General features: G+C 40.3%; 1 protein-coding gene across 1 annotated transcript in view; it reads right to left on the reverse strand.

Moving 5' to 3' along the window:
• LOC124605330 (serine/threonine-protein phosphatase 6 regulatory ankyrin repeat subunit B-like) overlaps positions 1-24,552 on the reverse strand; it is a 353,003-nt gene that overhangs the window by 288,415 nt on the left and 40,036 nt on the right. The window contains exon 2 of the mRNA XM_047136936.1: positions 5,846-5,934. Within this exon, the coding sequence (XP_046992892.1) occupies positions 5,846-5,908 (63 nt within the window). The 5' untranslated portion in view covers positions 5,909-5,934. The remainder of the gene's footprint in view (positions 1-5,845; positions 5,935-24,552) is intronic.

The raw sequence follows: 24,552 nt of genomic DNA on the forward strand, positions 1-24,552 counted from the left end.
CATCAGTTGATCAGAAAAGACTTTACACAGTCATGTAAAAAGTCATGGGTCAGTAGATGGATTATAATATCTTGTGAAACAAAAGGAAAGTGTATCTGTTGGCAAGAGCAAGTAAAGATTTTGCACTAGTTGCTCATTACAAAAACTGCACAAAATTACCAAGAAAAGATATTAAAACATCAAGGAACATGCACATTATGTCAGAAATCAATAATTTGACAAGAACATGATAAAATCATGATTGATTTGCATGGGAGAGCAGTCACAGCTAACAGGTATGTTTAATAATCATTTCTTAACTGTACTACAAAATATAGGACCAAGCAATTCAAGATAGTAATCAAAGCAGCATGTTAAAAAAAGCAACTCCCATAAAATTTGATTACATTTACCCACTTCCCCTTATGAAATTTAGAAAATTGTATATTCTGTCAAAAATAAGAGCTCTTCCTGATATTATGATGTTTCCAACAGAGTAGTAAAGACTTGTTTCCACATAATAACTCCTCTCTTTCCTGAAATATGTAATGCATCACTAACTCTGATCATTTTTCCAGATATATTTGAAATATGCCATTGTTAAACCCATCAATTTCAATAAGAGCTCACCCATTTCCCTACTGACATCACTTTCCAAAATCTTTGAGAAGTTGATGCAGGCCAACCCTTTGGAACTCAGAAGCGTTGATTATCTGAGAATGTCATTTACACATTCACTCGCCAAATTTTATGAGCTTTAAATAACAAAATAACACTGGGTGGTATTTTCTGTGACCTATCTAAGGCTACTGACTGTGTGAATCAAAATGTCCTCATACATAAATGGAGGTTTTATGGAATCAGCAGTATAGCCCACCAGCATTTAATGTCATATCTAACAAAAATTATGCAGAAGTCTATATTTACTATTTCAACAAATGTAAACCGAGGAAATTTTTCTAAGTGGAGAGAAATCATTGTAATCAATTCCAACTTACAAACAGCAACAGAAGAAATATTAAACAATATTCTTAAAAGTATTATTGATTGTTTTCTGCAAATGGCCTCAGTCTTGATTTCAGAAAGATGCACCATATTCAGTTCAGCAAGGTGAATGAAGATAAGTCAAGTGACTTATTGCATATTTTTGATCAGTAATGTAATATGGAATAGTGGCATGCGGTAAATGCCATGCAGTAAATCATTTTTATGAAAAAAAGTTGTTACTGCTCACATACATGCAGTAACCAACACAGCCAAGTTTCAAAGCATTACAGTTTATTCCTACACCAATCTCTATAAGATGATCTCAGTCATGAAATACTCAGTCCAGGTTTTGAGATCTAATGACTAACACCTATGTCAGACATACTCTCATTATTTAACTCAAGTTTCTATTACGTGTATTCTGCATGCGAGGATATGTGCTCCAGTCACCACAGAACTCAAGAACTTCAGATAGATAGATAGATAGATATCATGTAACTGGATACATAAAAAATCTACTCACCAAGTGGAATTAGAACACACATATTTAAAAAAATGTTTTTGCGCACGCAAGGATTGAGAGACAATGGCTTCTTCTTCTGGCAGAAGAGTTGAAGGGGAAGGAACAGGGATGAAGGATAAGGACTGGAGAGGTGTAGGAAAAGTGGTAGAGTTTGGAAAAGTAGCCAGAACCTCAGGTCGGTGGAAATTTATCATAAGGGATGACTTAACCAGACATCCCGTTTGCATACTGCAAACTGGTGCAAGTATTTGCAAAGCATAACACGCCAAGCATAAAAACAAATGCTTGAGGATAGTGCTTAATGTAGCAACTGTCAATAATGTAGTCTATACTAGATTAGCAGTTCAGACAGTTTACTTGCACTCAGATGTCGAATGAACTACTGTTTATGATCACAGTACAGATAACCGGATATCCACACAGTGCACTGATATCAACCAATATAATTCAAGTGCACTTACCTAATACAGATGTAATTAAGTACAATTATTCATGTATGGCAAGTAAATAATTAATATAGCCATTGTACCAGTCACTCATTACACTGTCCTTCTTAGTAGATAATCATATCAGTTCAAATAAAATATGCACAGTAAATGTCAATAGGAAATATTATCCTAATGTCACAATAGATGATGATCATTATTGGAATTTGACACAGTCCATGACAACAATTACACATTCTCTGTCCAATTAATCATTGCACTCACTGAATTATCAAACTCCCAGCCATGAAATTTAGATAAAATGCAGTACATTTTATAAATTGTAATTTGTATTACATTGTCTGCAGTACACTATCCCATATTTTTTGACATAGTTCTTGCAACTTTCAAACTCACCACAGATTGACTCAAATTTTCTTCTTATAAGTGTACAATAAATTTAAGCTAGTAAATTTACAATAATTAAACTGAGGTTTGTTATTGTTATTCACTAAATTTTCGTAAATTACAATTAAAAATTTTATCAGGAAGTTGGCAGTTGGTATATGTTTACATATGAACAATGATAATGGACCTCTCATTGAATCAGGTGTACAGTAGGTGGTCTCCATTTTTCTAACACAATATTTCAACGTTGTACCTCGGCGTCTTCATCGGGTGCTTCCTGTGACTGAATGACAGGCTGACCGTGTCCCATATTTATGTCTGGATGGTGTCTGGCGTTCCCTACGCTGTCCACTCCTGCTGCAACCTTGTCAATTGGTCACCGGATGTTCCATCATCCGTCCGTGCCCACTTCTGCTGTTTTCCCCAGTGGCAGACGTTTCATGGTGTACCCTACTAGGTCCGTGCCCACCAGGCACATTCCTCACACTGTCGACAGGCTGCGTTTGCTGTTGGTGACTGTTCTGACTTTCTCCAGTGCCCTGTCATTCTCCTAGTCTTGTGTTTTCTTCTGTTGTTTTTGTAATAGGTCCAAAGCCAGGTTCCACGCCGTGCTGAGTTGGTATCCAGCCTCCCGGTTAATCAAGTTCTCTGTCATCTTGATTTTGATCGATTCAGTGATGATGATATCCCAAAATTTTGGGGGTCTGAGATAAGATCCTGGTTTTATCATATATAATGGTGTGCTCAAGTTCCAAGCAATGTTCTACTATTGCCGATTTAGTGGCTTGTCGTAGCCTGGTATGCCTTTGGTGCTCTTTACATCTTATGTCCTTGGTCCAGGTGGTTTGGCCAATCTGAGACATACTGCATTCACATGGTATATGATAGATACCAAGTTTTCTCAATCCCAGATCATCCTTAACCATTCCAAGAAGCGCCCTGATCTTGTTTGGTGGGCAGAACACACTCTTGATATTGTGCTTTTTCAGTATTCTGCTGATCTTAGCAGATATAGGCGCATGTGGTAGAAAGCTACCCTCCTGGTCTCTCCTTCTTGTTCTTCTCCCTCAGTATCAGTTCATCTGGAGGGATGTAGTGCCTTGTGGATGTCCCCTGTTGACTATCCATTGTCTGCAAACACTTGCTGTACTGCCAAGCTGTCTCAGTCGGACAGTGTTTTGGCTTGGTGAACAAGTGTTCTCAGCACCCCATTCTTCTGTATTGGATGATGGCAGCTGTCAACTTGTAGATATTTTATGAACAGACTGAAGGAGTGGCGATAGGTAATCCCTGGTCTCTGGTAGTGGCAAATCTGTTTATGGAGAGATTCAAGGATGAGGCACTTATGACCACTGCCTACAAGCCAACCTGTTTCTTTAGGTACATTGATGACACGTTTGTCATCTGGCTACATGGTTGGGAAAAACTGCACGAGTTTCTTGACCATCTGAACTCGAGACACCCCAGCATTAAGTTCACAATGTAACTAGAAAATAATTGTCAACTTCCTTTCCTTGATGTCCTTGTGAAAAGGATGACAGACAGCACATTAGGTATAGTGTGTATAGAAAACCTACACACACCGACTTATATCTACAAGCTGACAGCTGCCATCATCCGGCACAGAAGAATGGGGTTCTGAGAACACTTGTTCACTGGGCCAAAACACTGTCCAACTCAGACAGCTTGGCAGCAGAGCTACAACACCTACATAAAGTGTTCGCAGACAACGGATACTCAACAGGGGACTTCCACAAGGCGCTACATCCCTCCAGATGAACTGATACTGAGGGAGAAGAACAAGAAGAAGAGACCAGGAGGGTAGCCTTTCTACCATATGCAGGACCTATACCTGCTAAGATCAGCAGAATACTGAAAAAGCACAATATCAAGAGTGTGTTCTGCCCACTAAACAAGATCAGGGCACTTCTTGGAATGGTTAAGGATGATCTAGGATTGAGAAAACCTGTTATCTACCATATACCATGTGAGTGCGGTATGCCTTAAATTGGCTAAACCACCAGGACCATGGACATAAGATGTAAAGAGCACCAAAGGCATACCAGGCTACGACAAGCCACTAAATCGGCAATAGTAGAACATTGCTTGGGACTTGACCACACGATTATATATGATAAAACCAGGATCTTATCTCAGACCCCCAAAATTTTGGGATATCATCATCACTGAATCGATCAAAATCAAGATGACAGAGAACTTGATAAACCAGGAAGCTGGATACCAACTCAGCATGGTGTGGAATCTAGCCTTAGATCTATTACAAAAACAATGGAAGAAAACACAAGACTAGGAGAATGACAGGGGCACTGGAGAAAGTTGGAATGGTCACCAACAGCAAACACAGCCTGTCGACAGTGCGAGGAGTGCGCCCTAGTAGGGAATGCCATGAAACGGCCACCACTGGGGAAAACAGTGGAAGTGGGTATGGACGGAAGACGGAACATCCGGTGACCAACCGACATGGTTGCAGTAGGACCGGACGGTGTAGGGAACACCAGACGCCGTCCAGACATAAATATGGGTCATGGTCAGCCTGTCGTTCAGTCACAGGAAGCAGCTGATGAAGACGCCGAGGTATGATGCCAAAATATTGTGTTAGAAAAACACAGACCACTGGCAGTACACCTCATTCAACGAGATGTCATAAAATCACAAGGAAAGCCTAAGAAATTATTATTATAATGAAGTTTGAGATTTCTAATATTTCATAATTAGCATTGTCTTTAGACAAGCCGAAAGAATGTAACAGATTATAAAGTTAAGTTGGATAAGCCCTGGGTCAATATTTGGGATTTTAAGTACTGTGCGTGTCTTAGAAAATATTATTGGAGATCTCCGAGAATTTGACAAAAATAAAAATAGTTTTGGGGGCACGAAAAACACAACATCTGAAAAGGATTCACCTGCTTTGTTACACATCGCACATACAATTAGATTTTCAGCTTAGTTGTGATCGAGTCTGGCACCAGCAATTTTGAAAAACAGGTCTGTTCCATTGCAACCTGTTATGTGAGTAAGACAAATAAGAACAAAGAATACAGTTTTCAGGGGATTCAGTTCATACTGTCCAGCAGGTAAGGTTCAATAGTTTAAACCATATTAACACCTAATAATTCATTAATGACATTTTGCGAACCATTAGACATTGATATTTTATATAATTAATTAGTTCTGCAGATAGTTTTCATCAGCGGCCATTATCTGGCAAACTTTAATATTGGTCTGTGTACAGGTACACATCAAATATAATTTCAAAGATCCTTTGTAAAACTTTATGTTTTTGGTGCATTTCATTTCATTATTTTTAGCTTATTACATTTATATACTAGTACAACGCATCAGTTAAATGATGGCCATTGGCCAAACCTATTCAAAGGAATAAAGATAAATTGCAGCTTTTGTTCATTCTCAAAATGGAATTCATGAATGTGAAGCACAACTTGCAAAAAACTTAACTTACATTTGCCTAACCCATGAACGCCAAGAAAAACTGAGTACTCACATCAACATCTCCATTATACACTGCCTGCCGCATAGCTCTTACACTGCTTTCCTCTTGAGTCATTTCCTCTTTTGTGCAGAGTGGAGTACCTGATCCAAAAAATAGTGAAAATAAGTGTGAAGCCAGGAAAATACGTGAAAGCCAAACAAGAGACCAATAGAACATAAAATATGGTCTGTCTCTTTTTGAAACAAACAAAATATATTACAAATAGCTTACATTACATGAACATGTCTCTATTTCCCAATATGCATGATTTACTCAGATGTAGATTCCTCCATATTTCAACCAAATTTTCAGAAAGACAAATGAATTTAATCAAGTTACCTCCTGTCTCAGCAAAGCATTTTATTGTTCAGAGATACATAAAAATTGGGATGGTAAGTTTTCATCTCACCACAAGAACACCAGGACAAACTTACTTTTACAACAAAATTTCTTCCTTATATCATCATTGAATTTATCTGTACAGATCAACCTTAAGCAGAATGTCTATACACAAGAAATAGTAGGAAAAGCGTACGTCAGACTCAGATTCACAGGCAGAATCTTACAGGAATATAACTTATCCACTAAAGAAGTGGCTTAAAAAGCCCTTGTTTGACTGATCCTTGAGTATTATTCATTACTCTTGGACCCTTAGGTATGACTGATAGAAAAGATAGAGAAGATCCTATGACGAGCAGTGTATTTCATCATGGGATCATTTAGTTGGTGTGAGAGTATTACAAAGATGCTCAATAAACTCCATTGGCAGACAGGCATTGCACATCACAGAGACTTTTACCACTGAAAATTCAAGAGAGTACTTTCCGGGATGAGGTGGGCAACATATTACTTCCTCCCAAATACGTCTCATGAATGACTACAACTAGAAAATTTGAGAAATTAGAGCTAATACAGAGGCTTACAGACAATCATTCTTTACATGGAAAGTGGGAGATCAGTTATTGGTACCAGAAGTACCCTCCATCACACATCACCATCTGGATTGCAGAGCATTGATGTATATGTAGATGTAAATTAGAGAAGGCAGTCATGACATCCCTACCAACTAACCTCCGCTCATCAATAAAACAAGACTAATGTTCTTTTACAGTGAAATGTGAGATCATTAAATAACAACAGAACAATGGTTTGAGGAACAGTTAAAAATAAAGACATCAAACAAACTAAACACAGTGATGTGTCCCATTCTAGGGATACATCCACAATATAAGGCAAGTAATCACAATCACGCAAATTTATTCATAAACACTGTTCCAAGGCCTCTGAAGTTTCTGTAAGTCTGATTAGCACAAAAGACTCCAAAAACAAAATAAATGAAAGTTCTTCAACAAAGAAATTAATTTAAAGCACCAAGCTCACAAAATAAATAATTAAATTACACATTGCTTGAGACAGTCAATCACGTTAAGAAACCAAAACTAAGCAATATTCAGAACTTAAACTTGAACAGGAAAAAGCTTTCCTCAGCTCTGTTTTAGTACACAAGTCTGCAACCAACTTCAGTTTATAGAAAGAACAAACACTTGATGAAATCTCATATAGGTACTTCACTTGCTGAAGCATCAACAGTCCAACAGTAACAGAAATTTATAAGTCTGAAACGGACAGAAAATTGTGAGACTGATACTGCCTTGTCAGTCAGTGGAACAACAGTACAAATGATACATTTCCCAAATGACACTTTGCTGAACACTTAAAGTCCCAGGGCCATTGAGGTGGAATGCTGTTCATGGCAGCAGCTGAGTCCTTGGCCTAACATAGGTGAAGGTCTTCTGGTTGCTGGCTGCAATAGAACTGCTGTCTTGAGCTCATACACTGGCCTAAATAGTTGCGTCACGGATGGACACTTGTGGGCCTAGTTTCTGCACATGACACAGGAGATACATGAAGAGATGCAGTTTGTCAGCGACCTCTATTGTCACCATGTATGCTTTCTGGTGGCCCGACAGAGCATGGTTGATGCCCTCTGCTGGCCTGGCCACTGAGTCACGGAGATTGCAAAGTCCTACGTTGTCTGGACTGCTGGGACTGAGCTCGCTGCAATGTGCCTGATGTATGTGTTGTGCATAGTGTCACCAGCAGATAAGGAAAATGAATCTTACAAGATGGCACTACTAATTCAAAATGGAAGTGTGTTTAGTCAAGTCCCCATAATCAATACATCGAGAGCTCGTAATTGCAACATAAACTCATGCAGGAAAAACGCTACCATATTGCAAATCAACAGAGTACTGCACAGTTGCTGTAATGGTCACTAAATAAGAAGCCACCATCTGATAAACTAATGACTTTATCTGACGTGTTTTGGGTAGAACCAATTCTCAAATTGTCATAAACATCTTGGTGATCAGATAAATAAAGACAGTATTTAAGAAACAAAGCTGTCATGGAAGATCATGCAGTTGTTTGCCATGACAGCTTTGTATGTTATTTATTGTCTTTATATTTCTGGTCACCAAGACATTCATTACAATCTGAGGATGTATTATACCCAAAATGCATTAAATAAAGTCATTTCTTTATCAGATGGTGGCTTCTTATTTAGTGACTGAAGCAGCAATTGTGCAGTTCTCCTACTGAAGGCTTCTAACATCTAAGTATTGAAGGACATGCAACAAATGCTATGAGACCCATCATATGATGGACCAAACACAGTGCACTCTCACTACAAAGACTGTCACACACTGATGAGCCAAAACATTATGACCACTGCCCACTGCAAGACAATGCCATCTGATGGTGTTGTTGGGATGTTGTTCAGTTAAGCAGAGCAGAGACAAATGGGGAATCATTCGAGCAGCAATACGAGCTGAAAATGAGGAAACCCAGTGACATAAATGACTCTGACCAAGGGCAGGTTGTTACGGCCTGGCACCTGGGACCGAGCATCTCAGAAATGGCGGAGCTGTTTCGCTGTTTGCATGTTGATGTTGAGAGTATTTATGGAGAGTGATTGAATGATGGTGAAACCATGACCAGGCAACACAGTGTTGGACATCAACACCTAATGATAGAACATGGAAGATGGAGGCTTCCACATGCTATAAAGCCGAATAGGCGACAATCTGTTGCAAATCTGGTGACAGAGTAGGCACAAGTGTTTCATTGGATTCCATTCAGCACACTTCTTTATTTAATTTATTGGCCTTCAGCTTACAGCATACAGCCAGCTCATACTTACATAAAATATACAGTTACTGATAGAAAATTAGTGTTCAAATATTTATTTGTTTGCATGGGTGCACTTACATACTAAGGCACGCTGGAAAGTAATGCCATCGAAAAAATTTTATGTGAAAATTCTCAAAGCTTTTTAAATAAAACAAATGTTATTGCCATTCTACATCTTTATTTTTCATGTCTACATATTTATTTCTCAGCATAGTCATCCCAGTGACAAACAGATTCCTCCAAACAAAAGGCCAATTTGTTGATACCATCAAGTAGAATGTCTGACTTCATTGCCAGAGCCACAGCCTCACCTCTGCTTGCACTCCTTCATCACTGTAAAAATGAAATCGTTGAAGGTATTCTTTAAGTTCTGAAAATAGATGAACATCATATGGGGCCAAGTCATTACTGTATGGAGAATGACACACAACAGTGAACCCAAGCTGTCAATTTGCTGCAGATATCATTGCACTTGTTTGTTGTCTAGCATTATCATGCTGATGGAGAAGAGTTCTCTAGCAGCACAGGGCTTCAAATATGTAGACATGAAGAACAAAGATGTGGAATGTTAATAATGTTGGTTTATTTTAAAAGCTTCTATACTTTCACATAAATAATTCCAAATCATTACTTTTCTGCACATCCTATTAGTTACAGACAGACTAGTACTGTACAATCACTGTAAAATCAAATCTTACAAAGCACTTTTGTGAAGATCATTGTCAGTAACTGTTTGTTGCAGATGCAGAGATGTGTGGCAACAATGAATTTGTGCACTGCAGGGAAAGTCTATGATTCTATGTAGCTAACAAAGCCATCACACCGGTTGGCAATGGGTGGCCAAGCTTCACAAGTTCTTGTAAAATGATTGTCGTACTTCCACATAGTCTGGGGCACCCAAGGAAAAGATTACCTGTGTCCTCTTATACTCCACAAGAGCAGGAGGGTGGCTCCATGATGCCCATCCTGTGAAGAGTTTTACAGAAACATCCATGGTTAAATCTGAGACTAGCTATTATAGAGGCGAAGGGCCTAGGCATTGAATTTGTATCAGATTTCACGGAATAAATGACCAATGGAAGAGATGATGTGTACGTCCTTCCTCTGTATGTTGTTGCTTTCTTCCATTCCTGTTACTGGTCTTCTGCCATGCATCTGTGGAGGGCATATCAGTAGCCCATACTACGGATTGCAGTCCAGTTGGTATGCCATGTCACAGCAGCTTCTCTGACTAAGTGATCTTCCATTAAATCTCCCAAGAATCTACATATCCTTGAACTAGTGGAAGACGTTCTAGTAATCCAGAAACATCTGGTAAAGCACTTTATGGTTACATCTGAGGTGAAAGGTTTCACTTTGCTGGATTCTTACCGGTTCCTTTTAAGAAAGAATTTGGCGCAGAGATACTGCTGGCATAGATAGATTGGAGGTTCTTGTGCTTCAACCAGGAATTCACTGGAAGGGGTGGAGCACATTGCTCATCAAAAAGTTCTCAGTGCTTTATATTTGCATTGATTAATTCTGTAGACCATCAGTTGCAGACTCACAACAAGCACTCCCATAATCAATAACTGAACATACCATGTACAGTAAAGTGTTAGTACTGTACTGATGTTCAAGCCTCACTTGCATCCTCTCATAGCTCTGTTTATACTGACAGCCATCTCATACTTCTTCGCCAAGGTAGGGATGGGCAAACTCATTCATCCTTGGCAATTAGTTCACTGGTGATCACCCTTTTTTTGGGAACCGTTCATTTTTACTCATTCACCATTCATTTGTGTTTGGTAGATGGAAGGTGCCACAAAGGGGCACTTGCCTCTCCCCTCAAGTACAGAATTTTTATTCATAACAGAATTCTCACACACTTGTAATTTTTGTGATTCTGTAAAACCTCTCGTTTAGGCAACTGTAGCATTATGTGGCTGATCACAGTGAAATAATGTAAGGTGGTGCACGAAAAACCAGCTCTGAGTACAGACTGCTTGCCAATTACACATGATTTGTTGACCGCTACACACAGAATAGATAAACATGTAATAATTAGGCATTGAAGAAATAAGAAATAAGCTAATGCAGACAATAGCTTTGAAACAATAGATGATGATTGGTGGGTGACAATGAGCAGTCTAGTACTCGGGGCAGATTTTTGGTGTGCCACCCTGTACCACTGAAATAATGTTGTAGAAGTTATCATATTTTCTTTACAAAATGTGACACCAGACTCTCAATTATGGAGGGCGGGCTTCATTCAGTTGTAAGTCGGTCTGCCTTCCATAACAATGAACATGCTCTTTTACCTTGGATAAAAAAAAACACAGAAAATGGCCACTCATGTGTGCCCTGCTGACTTCCTTTGCATGTGTAACAACAAAAAACTTTGCCTTTTTACAGATATTTCTTCTGCTGTTCATCAAAATAGTGAAGTAAGTTGATAAGCTGTTTTGTTACCTGAAAAGATGTATGTATTACATAGCACATAATTTTTATGTAATTTATGTAATTATAAAATACATTTTAATTACTGGTCATGGATGCTGAATAGAATACGAAAAGAACCAGAAGTTCAGAGTTCAAAAACGGTTTGAAACAGATCTAGAATGGGCATGTGCAGTGAACGAAATGTACTGAACTAACTATGAGCAGTCGGCATTGGAAATGTGATGAGTGTCCACGCGAAGAACGATGAATCTGTCCAAGCGAGGCCGAGACTGAGACAGAAGGGAATGGGACCAAGTCTGTTCTGGGAACAAGACCAATGTTTCCCATTCCGAGGGACTATAAGTACAAAGCCATGACCGAGACTGAGACAGAAGGGAACGGGACCAAGTCTGTTCTGGGAACAAGACCAATGTTTCCCATTCCGAGGGACTATAAGTAGAAAGCCATGACTGAGACTGAGACAGAAGGGAACGGGACCAAGTCTGTTCTGGGAACAAGACCAATGTTTCCCATTCCGAGGGACTATAAGTAGAAAGCCATGACTGAGACTGAGACAGATGGAAACAGGACCAAGGCTGAAATGAGACCAGCTGACATGCTGTTGCGGGAACGAGACCGACCGTTTCCCATTCCCGGGAACTATAAGTAGAAAGCCATGACCGAAGTGAACTATGAAAGACTGTTCCTTAGAATTCATTCCTTACTTGTTCTGTTCATCTTGATGAACCATTCCTTTGGACCTGTTAGTTCACAAATGAACCATCTCTAGTCCCAGGTATTTGACTTGCATCTTCAAAGGGAAGTTGTATGAGCCTAGTGCTATTACATCTGGCAGATTCACTCTGTGTCTTCAAAACACTAATGTGTTTTAACTTAGATGTGGATATACACTGAAGCACCAAAGGCACTGGTATAGGCATGCATATTCAAGTACAGAGACATGTAAACAGGCAGAACATGGCGCTGCAGTCAGCAACGCTTACATAACACAACAAGTGTCTGGCACAGTTGTTAGATCAGTTACTGCTGCAACAATGGAGGGAATCAGGATTTAAGTGAGTCTGACATGGCATTATAGTCAGCACATGAGTGATAAGACACAGCATCACTGAGGTAGCGATGAAGTGGGGACTTTCCCGTATGACCATTTCAAGCGCATACCGGAATATCAGTAATCCAGTAAAACATCAAATTTCAGACATAGCTGCATCTGGAAAAGATCCTGCAACAACCAATGACAACTGAAGAGAAACATTCAACGTGCCATAAGTGCAATCCTCCCACAAATTGCTCCAGATTTCAATGCTGAGCCATTAACAGGTGTCAGTGTGTGACCCATTCAATGAAACATCTTCCATATGGGCTCTCAGAGCCAGGCCCGCTCGTGTACCCTTGATGACTGCATGACACAAAGCTTTAGGCCTCGCCTGGGTCCATCAACACTGACAAGGGACTGCTCATGACTGGAAACATGTTGCCTGGTCGGACGAGTCTTGTTTAAAATTGTATCGAGCAGATGGACGTGCATGGGTATAGAGGCAACCTCATGAATCTATGGACCCTGCATGCCAGCAGGGGCTGTTCAAGCTGTTGGAGCTTCTGTAATGATGCAGGTTGTGTGCAGTTGGAGTGATATGGAATCCATGATATGTCTAGATATGACTTTGACAGATGACACATATGTAAGCATCCTGTCTGATCACCTGCATCCATTCATGTCCATTGTGCGTTCTGACAGACTTGAGCAATTCCAGCTGGACAGTGTGGCAGCCCATATGTCCAGAATTGCTACAGAGTAGCTCCAGGAGCACTCTTCTGAGTTTAAACACTTCTGATGGCCAACAAACTCCCCAGACATGAACATTATTGAGCATATCTGTGATGCCTTGCAGCTTGCTGTTCAGAATAGATCTCCACCCCCTCATACTCTTATGGATTTATGGACAGCCCTGCAGGATTCATGGTGTCAGTTCCATCCAGCACTACTTCAGACATTAGTCGAGTCCATGCCACATCATGTTGCAGCACTTCTGCATACTCACAGGGGCCCTTCACAATCTAAGGCAGGTGTAGCAGTTTCTTTGGTTCTTTGGTGTATATCCAGTCCATTTATCTTGAGCCACTGTTGGAGTACAGACTTTGCGATTGATTGTCAGTTGTGACTTGTAGTCCTCTCAGAACATTCTTTCCATGTAAATACATATATTGGCTGTGTGTTGTACAAGTTTCACCTTTCTGGGAATATCCTACGTAGGTCAATGGCATGGATATTAAACAGAAGAGGTGCCAAAACAAATCCTTTTGACAGTGCTATACTCATAGTTCATGCTCCTGTCACACATCCTTCACATACAACTAGTAGCACTCATTCAGACAGAAAACATAACACGTGTTCTGCAAATGTGTGGATATGCATTGCTCCTTTAGTTTTGTGGCTAGCACTGGGTGTAATGTGTTATCACTGGTACTGTTTAGATAAAAAGCCTAGTAACAGGTGTGGCAATGAAACTACAATTTTGAAACCTCCACAAGTAATACAAAATTTATTCACAACAATATAAAAGAAATACAACATGAATTTGCAATGCTTGCAATTTACAATGTCTATCACTTGAAAATGACATCACATAGGTTGCCACATCTTGCAGGGCAAGCACTGGAATTGGATTAAGTTCCTCCAGAATTTAATCCTTCAGTTCCTGGATGGTTTCTGATGGTTCACACTGGAAGATCTGAGATTTCAAATGACTGCAAAGAAATAAATCACACATTAAAAGGTCAGTGGGTCTTGGAGGACAGGAAATGTCCCAGTTTTGAAGATGAGACGATCAGGAAAGATTTTCTGTAGTGTTTTCACGGTATGTTGTGAAGTAGGGTATGTGGTCCTGCCTTGTTGGAAGAATGTGTTTGTAGTTACAGGGATATCAGCAAGTTATCACACTACGATATAGTTCAGCATGTCAACATAATCTTCTGTATTGATAATAACAGCATTAGTGTGATCATCTTTAAAAAAATAAGGGCCTATGATTCCAAATGATGATACACTGCACCACAATACCACTTTATGACTGTGAAGTGACATTTCATGAAGTATTTCACGATTTGCACATGGCCAGTATCTAAAGTTTTGCTTGTTAACAAAGCCTGATACATAAAAACTGGCTGCATTGCTCATGATCAGATTGTTGCACAGGCCTGTGTTGTTGTTCATGAATTCCAACCACTCTCGGCAAAAGCGTAATCTCTTTGGGAGATCATCCACATCTAGTTTTTGCACTATCTGAATTTTGTGAGGGTGGTATTACAGTTCCTCGTGCAATATTCACTGCATAGTGTGATCAAATATGTCAAGTTGCACGACATACTTGCATGCAGAATGCTTGAGGCTTGGGCCCAAGGCTTCTTCCACTCTTGCAACATTCTGTGGTGTGCCATGCATTTTGCATTTCCACCCCTCTTCTGTACTGTAGCACACATTTCCTCGAAGTTCTGTGCCCACACTTTCATAACATGTTCCAACAGGACTGGGACATCATGTGTGAGTTTGTAATGACCATGACATACACGCTTGTGGCCATGCAGCTGTCATTGTTCTTGTATAATGCCTTCATGGCAACAGTGCGTTATTCACCAGTCAATGCCATCTTGATTGAATATCGATACCAGAATCAATGGCAAAGATTTGTTATCCAGATGGTACCACTCCTTGTTTTCTCATTCCTAATGTAATGTGCTATTTCCAAGGTTGTCAAATCACCTGTTTCACTGCCATACCTGTTAGGTGCACATTTCAGCTGAAACAGAGCTGTATGTTACTCACCAAATGCATGAGAATATCTTCAGTACCATTCCATTTGCGAAAACCTGCCTGATTACTTGAGAGCGGGTCATGGTATTCAGACCACCACTGTAACCAGCATTTGACCATTCTTTCCAACATTTTGTAGAGACATTGCAGTAACATTATTACCTGGAATGATGCCACCGAACCAGGATCCTTCTCTAGTTTGAGCACAGGCATCATCCTGACTGTGTTTAAGGGCTCAATATTGTAATGTTCATACCACACTTTATTTTAAATATGGAGTAGACACTATTGTCCTTCATATGACAGAAATGACAGCGCACTGTAGGGGATATTATCTCAGATATGGGGCACTCCTTTTACAATGACAAAAGCTCTCTGCAGCTTGACATTGAGAGTGCTGTAGAAGTGGGTGACTTTCACAGTGGTTTGGACTCTCTGTGCTAGGTTGGTGTTTGATGGAAGGAGGTGTCTACTTTTTTAATGACTATTCCACAACACAATTTGTAGGCAGCAGATTTTAGTGGTGAGGTGTCGACAATTTCTTGAAGCTCTCCACCTTCTTCCACACACACATCACATTTTAGTGTCCTTAGTACAGAATTGGAGAGGTTTTTCCAACCTGTCTTCTTCTTATTTTTCAAAAAACCTCTAGGTTCCCACGTGTATTTTTTTCAAGCTGGTGTAGTTTTGTTGGGTATTCTGTCTCTTATATTTCTTCAGTGCTGCCTTACTGTACAGAATGCAGAGCAGAATGGTTTGTGAGTGACAGAAGGGAGGCTGGTTTGAAACTGAATGAGGGAATTAAAGGAAATGCATGGTATATTCTGCACTTGTGGTATACTGCAGAGGCTTACCACAAGGGACACGATGAAGAGTGACTACCAGTCTAGAATTGGGGCCTAAATAATGACAAATAAGGCATGGCAGAGGTGGTGGTTCATGTCTATGCAGCTAGTGGCCACTCCTAGTGAGCAGAAAGTCAGAGGCCAACAGCTTGAAGCCGTCTGCCCTTGACAAAGGCTAGTCAGAAGATGTCTGCTCCGTTCGAGTGCTGAAAACCAAGAGAGAGACAAACAACTGCTCTCTGTGTCCCAAGACCCTCCAACGATCATGCAAGCACTGTGCCTCCCATGTTCCCTACTGGCTAAACTGTGGTGTGGAATCACAATTTTATTCAGTAGAGACACCATAAAAGTAGTGTGATGTCGTAGCCAACAACTTTTACTGGATGGAACTGCCTCTGACCTAAACAGGCAGGCACATGTGAAGTTCTACTGGGAGAAGATGTGAAATATAGGGATTACATTTTGAAATAAATTTTTTTGAAATAAATCCATAAATATCCTCAGAATGGCAAGCCATCTTGCACATAATGTTCATTGATGGCTCTCTGATATTTGGTATCCCACCACACAGGAATGGTTCAAATGGCTCTGAGCACTATGGGACCTAACTTCTGAGGTCATCAGTCCCCTAGAACTTAGAACTACTGAAATCTAACTAACCTAAGGACATCACACAAACATCCATGCCCAAGGCAGGATTCGAACCTGCGACCATAGCGGTCGCGCAGTTCCAGACTGTAGCGCCTAGAACCACTCGGCCACTCCGGCCAGCCCACACAGGAATGGTTCTGTTTCTAATGCAAAATGGGTCCTGTTTAGGAACTGCCTGTACGGTGGCCTCAGCAATGCATTGTGTTAGTTGGGAACTGGTAAAAAACTTTATTTAGCCAAGATCATATAAATACCTCTTTACTTTTGACAGCCAGTTTTAACAGAATTCACAGTCATTTTCTGGTCTTCAAAAAGTTTTGTTACTAAACGTGTTCATTGGGAGTTGGAATCTCATGCAAAGTTGTCATATTAGAGGCATGAGTTTCCAATCCAAAATGAACATGTTTTGTAACAAAAATTTTTGAAGACCAGAAGATGACAGAAAAGTCTGCAGAAACTGGTTGTTGAAACAAAGAGATATTTATGTGAGCTATTTATGTGAGCTCTCTCTGACAGTGGAAGGCTCTCTTTTACTCTGTAAACATATTTATTCCAGTCAGCTTCCTCTATTTTCCATCTGAAGGGCTGATCCAGCATGGTTCTTTCTTTGTGCCAGGTAAAGTTGGAACAAAAGGCAGGTGATCAGATCCTGAAGGATTTACTTTTACTTCCCAAATGGTTAGTAGTGCCAGATGAGGTAATGCAAAGCTGAGGTCTGTCGCTGATCTTGTCTGTAACTGTGGTGTTATGCTTGCAGTGGCTCTGTCATTCAGCAGCACTAGGTTTTCATCTTCTACAATGGTCATTTATAGCCCACCATTGCAATTGGCATTCTTGCATCCCCATGATGTGTAATGCACGTGAAGTCTCCCAGCACATGCAGTGGATGGCCAAATTGTTGTGACAGAAATGTCATATTGGTGCCAAAAATGAGAGTATTAGGTGGCCTGTAGAAGCAAAAGCATTCAGGTCAGATTCGAAGTTTTGCGTGGATATTTCTATGGTTTTTATGTCTTGGTTGGTGCAGCTTTGTTGAAGACTATTGTAAGGAATATTTTCTTTGACAAATGTAGCTACTCCTCTATACCCATTGTTTCTGTAGCTTCTATTGACATAGTAATCTGGGAAATTGAAGTCCTCCATTGGCTGGTGATATGCTTCAGGGATGGCACAGACTGAGAAATCCTGTATTTGGATGTAGCAGGTGAGACTTTATACAATCTAAATTACCCACATGCCATTGCATTATGCTCTGGACAACTTTTGCCATCGGTTTTAGAGAAACTGAAGTGAGCTGATCAGTTGCACTAAGTCTAATACTCGGGTATGGCTGGAGCAAGTTGCTGGAGAATTAGGTTGTTTTTCATTTGTTCACTTGTAGTTATCCACTGAGATTGGGGAGAATATGGATTTCTTTGTTTGATGTTGCTGGGTACCAAGGGCAGGCAAGAGGGCTGCCATCCCCCTCCCGCCCTCTCGTGCACCTCAGCTTTCAGGCAACTTAGTATAGATAGGTGTTTTTATTTCAAGAAAATTATTTAAAAGTTGGTATTTTTATGCAAGCTTTTAACAGATCAAAACTGAAGATTTTTTATGGCTACTTCAAGTCACCGTTCATCTTCCAAAATACTCTATACCCCAAAGCCTAGCTCACTTCCACCCCCCCCCCCACCCCCCCCCCCTCCCACCCCACCCCTCTCTCCCTACAAACTAACTATTGTATGGCATCATATGCTGGGTTTTGATTAGCCTACCACAGAAAATGGTGCTCTTCCTGTTACTTTTTTATGTGCATTCTCATGAATTGTATGTCCTGTGTACAGTGTGTCCCGGAATGAGTGATAAAAATTCGGGGATATGACATCAACTTTGTATGGATGCTCTATTCCAAATGGTTTCTGAGATAGGACACATTTAATGTGCATTTGGTTTTTGGGCTATTGGCGTAGATGAATGTGCCTTATCCACCCAGTCTGTTCAACATTTTATTCTATCCCAACCCACCTCATTGCTTTCAACCTCTTCACTTGGTACGTCTTTCTGCCATTGAATTAGCCCGCTGAGTATGGAATTGCCCATGGTGAGTTGTGAGTGAAGTGGGGTGAGAGACAGAATGTATCAGAGAGAAGCATTCGTTAATTATGTTTATACACAAGCTGGCTAAAATGCCACACATCTACACTAATGAAGAATATGTTTGTACATGTGTTGGCTAAAATGCACACATCTACACTAATGAAGAATATGTGGATATGGTGTATATTTACGACTTCTGCAATGGTAGTGCTCCTGCTGTTGTAGAAGAATATCATTGGCACTTTTTGATGTGTCAAATTTCTGATCGTAGAAAGTTTACTAGAGCTTTCAGGACGTTGTGTGGGACAGGTATCCTTTCATGGTCCCATTTTTCTTCTGAACATGTAGTTCAACAGTCTGTACAGGAATAGCAACACATTACTGAAATGGGGCAGCGTAGTCATACTACCAGCACACAGTGACCTTCTGCATATATCAGTGTCCCACAAACACATATATGGTTAACATTAGATGTGGAAAACTTGTACCCATCTCACATACAGTGTGTCCCTAATTTTCGCATCACCTATGATGCCACACAACTTAAATGATAATTGAAATTTGTTTCCATTATTATTGTTCACCGATGAAGCCACATTTATGTGGATTGGAATCAACAACACTTGTAGTAATCAACTATGGTGGCAGGAAAATCCATTCACTACAGCTGAAACCAATTTCCAAGTTCAGTTTTCAATCAATGCTTGGATTGACATGATCGGTAACATGTTGACAGATCTAGTCATTTCAGATGAACGAATGACAGGATGGAATTACTTGCATTTTCTGGAAGATTCATTTGCTGGACACCTTGATGATGTTCCTTTAGCCACATGGACTGCAATGACAGATTGATTTCTAACAAGGGTTTGCTTCAGAATTCTTGAAAATATTGTAAGTTCAGATATAATAAATTTCCTTGATAGGGAAAGCCTTCTGTCCACAAATCAGCATGGTTTTCGAAAGCATCACTTGTGCTAAACTCAGCTTGCGCTTTTCTCATGTGAGATCCTACAAACAATAGAAAAAGGGCGACAGGCAGATTCCATATTCCCAGATTTCTGTAAAGCATTTGACACGATGCCGAACTGCCAAATATTAATGAAGGTACAAGCATATGGAATAGATTCACAGGTATGTGAGTGGCTCAAAGACTTCTTAACTAACAGAACCCAGTATGTTGTCTTCAACTGTGAGTGTTCATCAGAGACAAGGGAATGGTCAGGCCTCCCCAGGATAGTGTGATGAGACCATTGTCATTTTCTGTATACATCAATGATCTCATGGATAGGAAGGCAGCAATCTGCTGTTGTTTGCTGATGGTGCTGTTGTGCACAGGAGGGTGTCATTGTTGAGTGACTGTAGATGGATACAAAGACAAAGTTTCTAGGTGGTGTGATGAGTGGCAGTACATTTAAATGTAGAAAAATGTAAGTTAACTTGAATGAGCAGTAAAAACAAACCCATAAAGTTTGAAAACAGCATTAATAGTGTCCTTCTTGAGACAGTCACTTCATTTAAATATCTGGGTGTTATGTGCAAAGTGATATGAAATGCGACGAGCATGTGAGAACTGTAGGAGGGAAGGTGAATGGTCAACTTCGGTTTATTGGGAGAATTTTAGGAAAGTGTGTAAAATGCCCTGCTAAACCTGCAGGACATGTCAGATAGTTTATGTTGTGGAAAGGGGCCAAAATGAGCAACTGTCAGCTACACTCGAACATACAACCTTTTATTTGATCAAACATTACAAGAGCCAAGAAAAAGTTTTTTTTTTTTTTAATGAAAAAAAAAAAACACTTAATTAGAGGCTGAACGCACCGTACAATCTGATGCCTTAAGGGCAAGACCACTTCAATTTAAAAATCGCTGAAAGCCAATAACTTAAAGCTCAACCAAAACCAGAAATTTAAAAGGCAAGGCCTCATCTTAAAACAGTTCCTTAATTAGGCTGAAAGCCCAAAGAATCTAACACTTTACGTGCAAATAACTTAAATTCAAAATCAGCTGAAAGCACAACACTTAAGACTCAATAACATTAATTTTAAAAATGCCAAAGGCTTTACGTAAAACAGTTCTTAAATTAGGCTGAAGGCCCAAACCATCTAACACCTTAAGAGCAGAACAACTTTAATTTAAAATCGGCTGAAGCCCCAAAGAAACTGACACTTTAAGAGCAAACAACTTAAATTCAAAATTGGCTGAAGGCACAACACTTAAGACTCAATAACATTAATTTTAAAAATGCCGAAGGCTTTACGTAAAACAGTTCTTAAATTAGGCTGAAGACCCAAACCATCTGATGCCTTAAGGGCAAAACAACCTTCATCTAAAAATCGGCTAGAAGCCATACAAGTACAAACAACAAGAACAAGCAAGAAAAGACAGTACACCCAAGGGCACTCAGAAGTTCCGAAGGTCGGCGTGGAATTCAAACACTAATGCTCGCTTAGGTGAGACAGGCAGTTGGCCCAACCATTGTCGATCTGACGACAACCCAGCCGACAGACAGTCAACGGACAAAGCGACAGGATAACTTCCACTCCACTAGACCAGCATGCAACAGGAACAATGGAACAATGCAAAAGGTATCAGCGTCAACAACAGATTACACATTTAGCTGTCAAACTACACACCATGCCAGAGAGTGACAACATGATGAGGAAAATACACTGCCTGAATTTACGTCAATGGCCAGGGCAGGTAACTGGAATGTTTGTGGCCACAAGGCAGAAGATTCCGCTGGTGCACTTCAATTCAAATAACCAAGTACAGTTAAACTCCACCGGAGGGTGGCTAAAGTCTGCCAACTTGAAAACACACGTTGTTGCTCGCGGGGATATCCCAACAGCCAATAATGAACTACAAACGACACAATGTGAACAGTCGTGGCTTGCTGGTAGATAAAGTCAAAACTCAACTTTCATGTCCAGGATTAGTGAGCCATGAACCTCGTAGCAATGAGAACAGCACCACACACTCTGACCGCATAAAGGCTGCCAGCAGGCCCGGCCAAACTATGTGCCATGGAGGTTTCCTCGCTGCTCCATGCCAATCGACCAACTGCTCAGGCTCGGAAACGGTGAAAGGACCAAATATACGTCGGCTGATGAGATGACCAAACAAACAAACAACCAACGGTTGTCCTGCTCCAATCTCCCTCCATCGGACAGCTCATGTGTGTTGCCAGCGTTCGGCGAGCGCTGGTTGTCGGTGTCTCACTGGCACTCCATCCCCCGACTTCACTGCTGCTGTGTCCAGACTACCCTGCTGGTCCATCTCCAACTGACTTCTGTGTCCTGACTGATCTCCGAACTGAATGCCAAACACACAACAGTGGAAATACTAGCTCGGACCCAACAATGCAGAGGAAACAAGCCCACTGGCTAACTGACATCCCTGCACCAGGAAAGGACCGACCCAAGTCCGGCAAGATAACCAATTGAAGGGACCCAGAAACAGTCAGAGAACCAGTTACATGCTGCCCAATGAGACGACCGACCGAACGACCAACCAAGAACTGTCCCCACTCAAACCTCCTTCCGTCAGACAATGCATGTGTGTTGCCAGCAGTCGGGCGAGTACTGGCTGTCCACACCTCACCAGCTCTCTGTTCCTGACTTCACTGCTGCTGCATCCCGACTGCACTGCTGCCAGACAGACAATGACCTGGAAATACTATCAGTCACTCTAGAGATGGTACGACAGTGCACTTATCGATACGCGCTGCTGCTGCCGCTCACGGGCAAATAAGGCAGGAAGTTAGTGGCACCAGTAAATGGAATAAGAAAATGAGGTGGCAGTACCATAATAGAGGATGACAAACAATAAATGGCATGAACATGAGCCTTGCACAGCTCAGTGTGGTTTGCTGCAAAGGAGACCACATATAGGTCGCTAGTGTGACCTGTTCTAGAGTACTGCTCCAATGTTATGTTCGAGCAACACACAGGTATTATGGGGATGCTTTGGGAACTCAAATGGGAGTCACTGAAGTGAAGCCAACATTCTTTTTGAGGACCACTACTGAGAAAATTTAGAGAGCCATCATTTGAGGCTGACTGCAGGATGATTCTCCTGCTGGTAATGTACATTTCACATAAGAACCGTGAAGATAAGATAAGACAAATTAGGGCTTGTATGGAGGCACATGGACAGTCATTTTCCCCTTGATCTATTTGCAAGTAAACAGCAAAGGAAATTACTAGTAGTGGTATGGGGTACCCTCAGCTATGCATCACACGGTGGCTTGTGGAGTATGTAGATGTAGACGCAAAAATGTGGATATGCTAAATGAAGTGAATGATTGCATTGTGGATGCTGCAACCTTTAGTCGGGAATGTGTAGAGGCCCTCTGACAAGGAACACAATATGTCTGCAGTATCAACAGCAGCTTCACTGACTGTACCGAGCATGCCACGCTATGCACCCAGCTAACAGGGAGTAGGGGTGATAGTTATCACTGAAGCAATCAGTTTTTGGCTACCTACATTGGTTTTCTCCCACGCCAGTTTAACCTGTTAAAACCAATCAAAATAACCTGCTTCTAAAATAACCATTTTAAATTTTTTGTTACTTTTATTTCCTGTAATAAACATAGAAATCGAATACAGACTGAAAAATTTTGACACACTCCATTTAAACATACATAGAATCAAAATTTTAAATTAAATAGGCAATTAAAAGAAAACTTAGTCCATCCAATGTCCACTGCTTTTCTCAAAATGTGATAAGTGGTTGAATATTAAAGAAACGCACCATTGTTCTCCTATTGATTCTAATTTTTTGGAACTCTGCTCAAAAATCATGGTGTAATTGGAAATCATACCACTATCTGGGAGTTACAAACAGTCAGTCAGTGTTACAGGGTGAAAACTGAGGTTGAAGAACACCGTTTTTCATGCTAATTTTTCTGCTTTCAAGGGCTTCAAGCAGATAAAGGCATATTATGTAGACACAGGCAGTAGATCAGCCACTCTCTGTTTTTGTTTATACTATGAATGAATTGCAATTAAGTTTTCAATTTATTTTTGTTACCATAATTTCCCTTCCCTTTTATTATTTCATAGAAATGTCAGACAAATCCTTAATCTTTTAAAGCAAATAAAGCATAGTACTTCATTGCTACATCGGTTCGTAAAAATACATCCAGACTATGGTTGCTGCCATTCTGCAATATAACCGATGTCCAGTGACGACAGTGAGAAACTACCCTATAAACCTTTGTAAAAATTTTATGAAGCCAAGAGTGCATAAACATTTATTTATTTACAAACAACCAGTTCCAACAGACTTTATTGTCATCTTCAGTTCTTCAAAAATTTATGTTACAAAATATGCTCACTTTGAGCTGGACCTCATGCCAAGTTATCATGTGCTACATTTTATCTACATGATAGCAAATCTGTCAGAACTGTTTGTTTGTAAATGAAGTAATGCAATTATGGCTTAAGAAAGTGTTTACCAAGGAAACAGATCACTCCTTTTAATTCTCAGCATGAGAAAATTCAGCTGTATAGTCCAGCTGTGGACAAGTCTTGCACATTACACATACCATATTTTGCAGATTATAAGGCACACTTTTTTCTTAGAAAAATTGCCTCCATAATTCAGGTGTGTCTTATACTTGAAATTAACATAAAAATGCCCAGTATTTGATTTAAAAATCCCACCAGTCTTCAAAATGAACATATACTTGTTGC

Source organism: Schistocerca americana, chromosome 3 (genome assembly GCF_021461395.2).
Source record: "Schistocerca americana isolate TAMUIC-IGC-003095 chromosome 3, iqSchAmer2.1, whole genome shotgun sequence".
NCBI classification, from domain to species: Eukaryota; Metazoa; Arthropoda; class Insecta; order Orthoptera; family Acrididae; genus Schistocerca; species Schistocerca americana.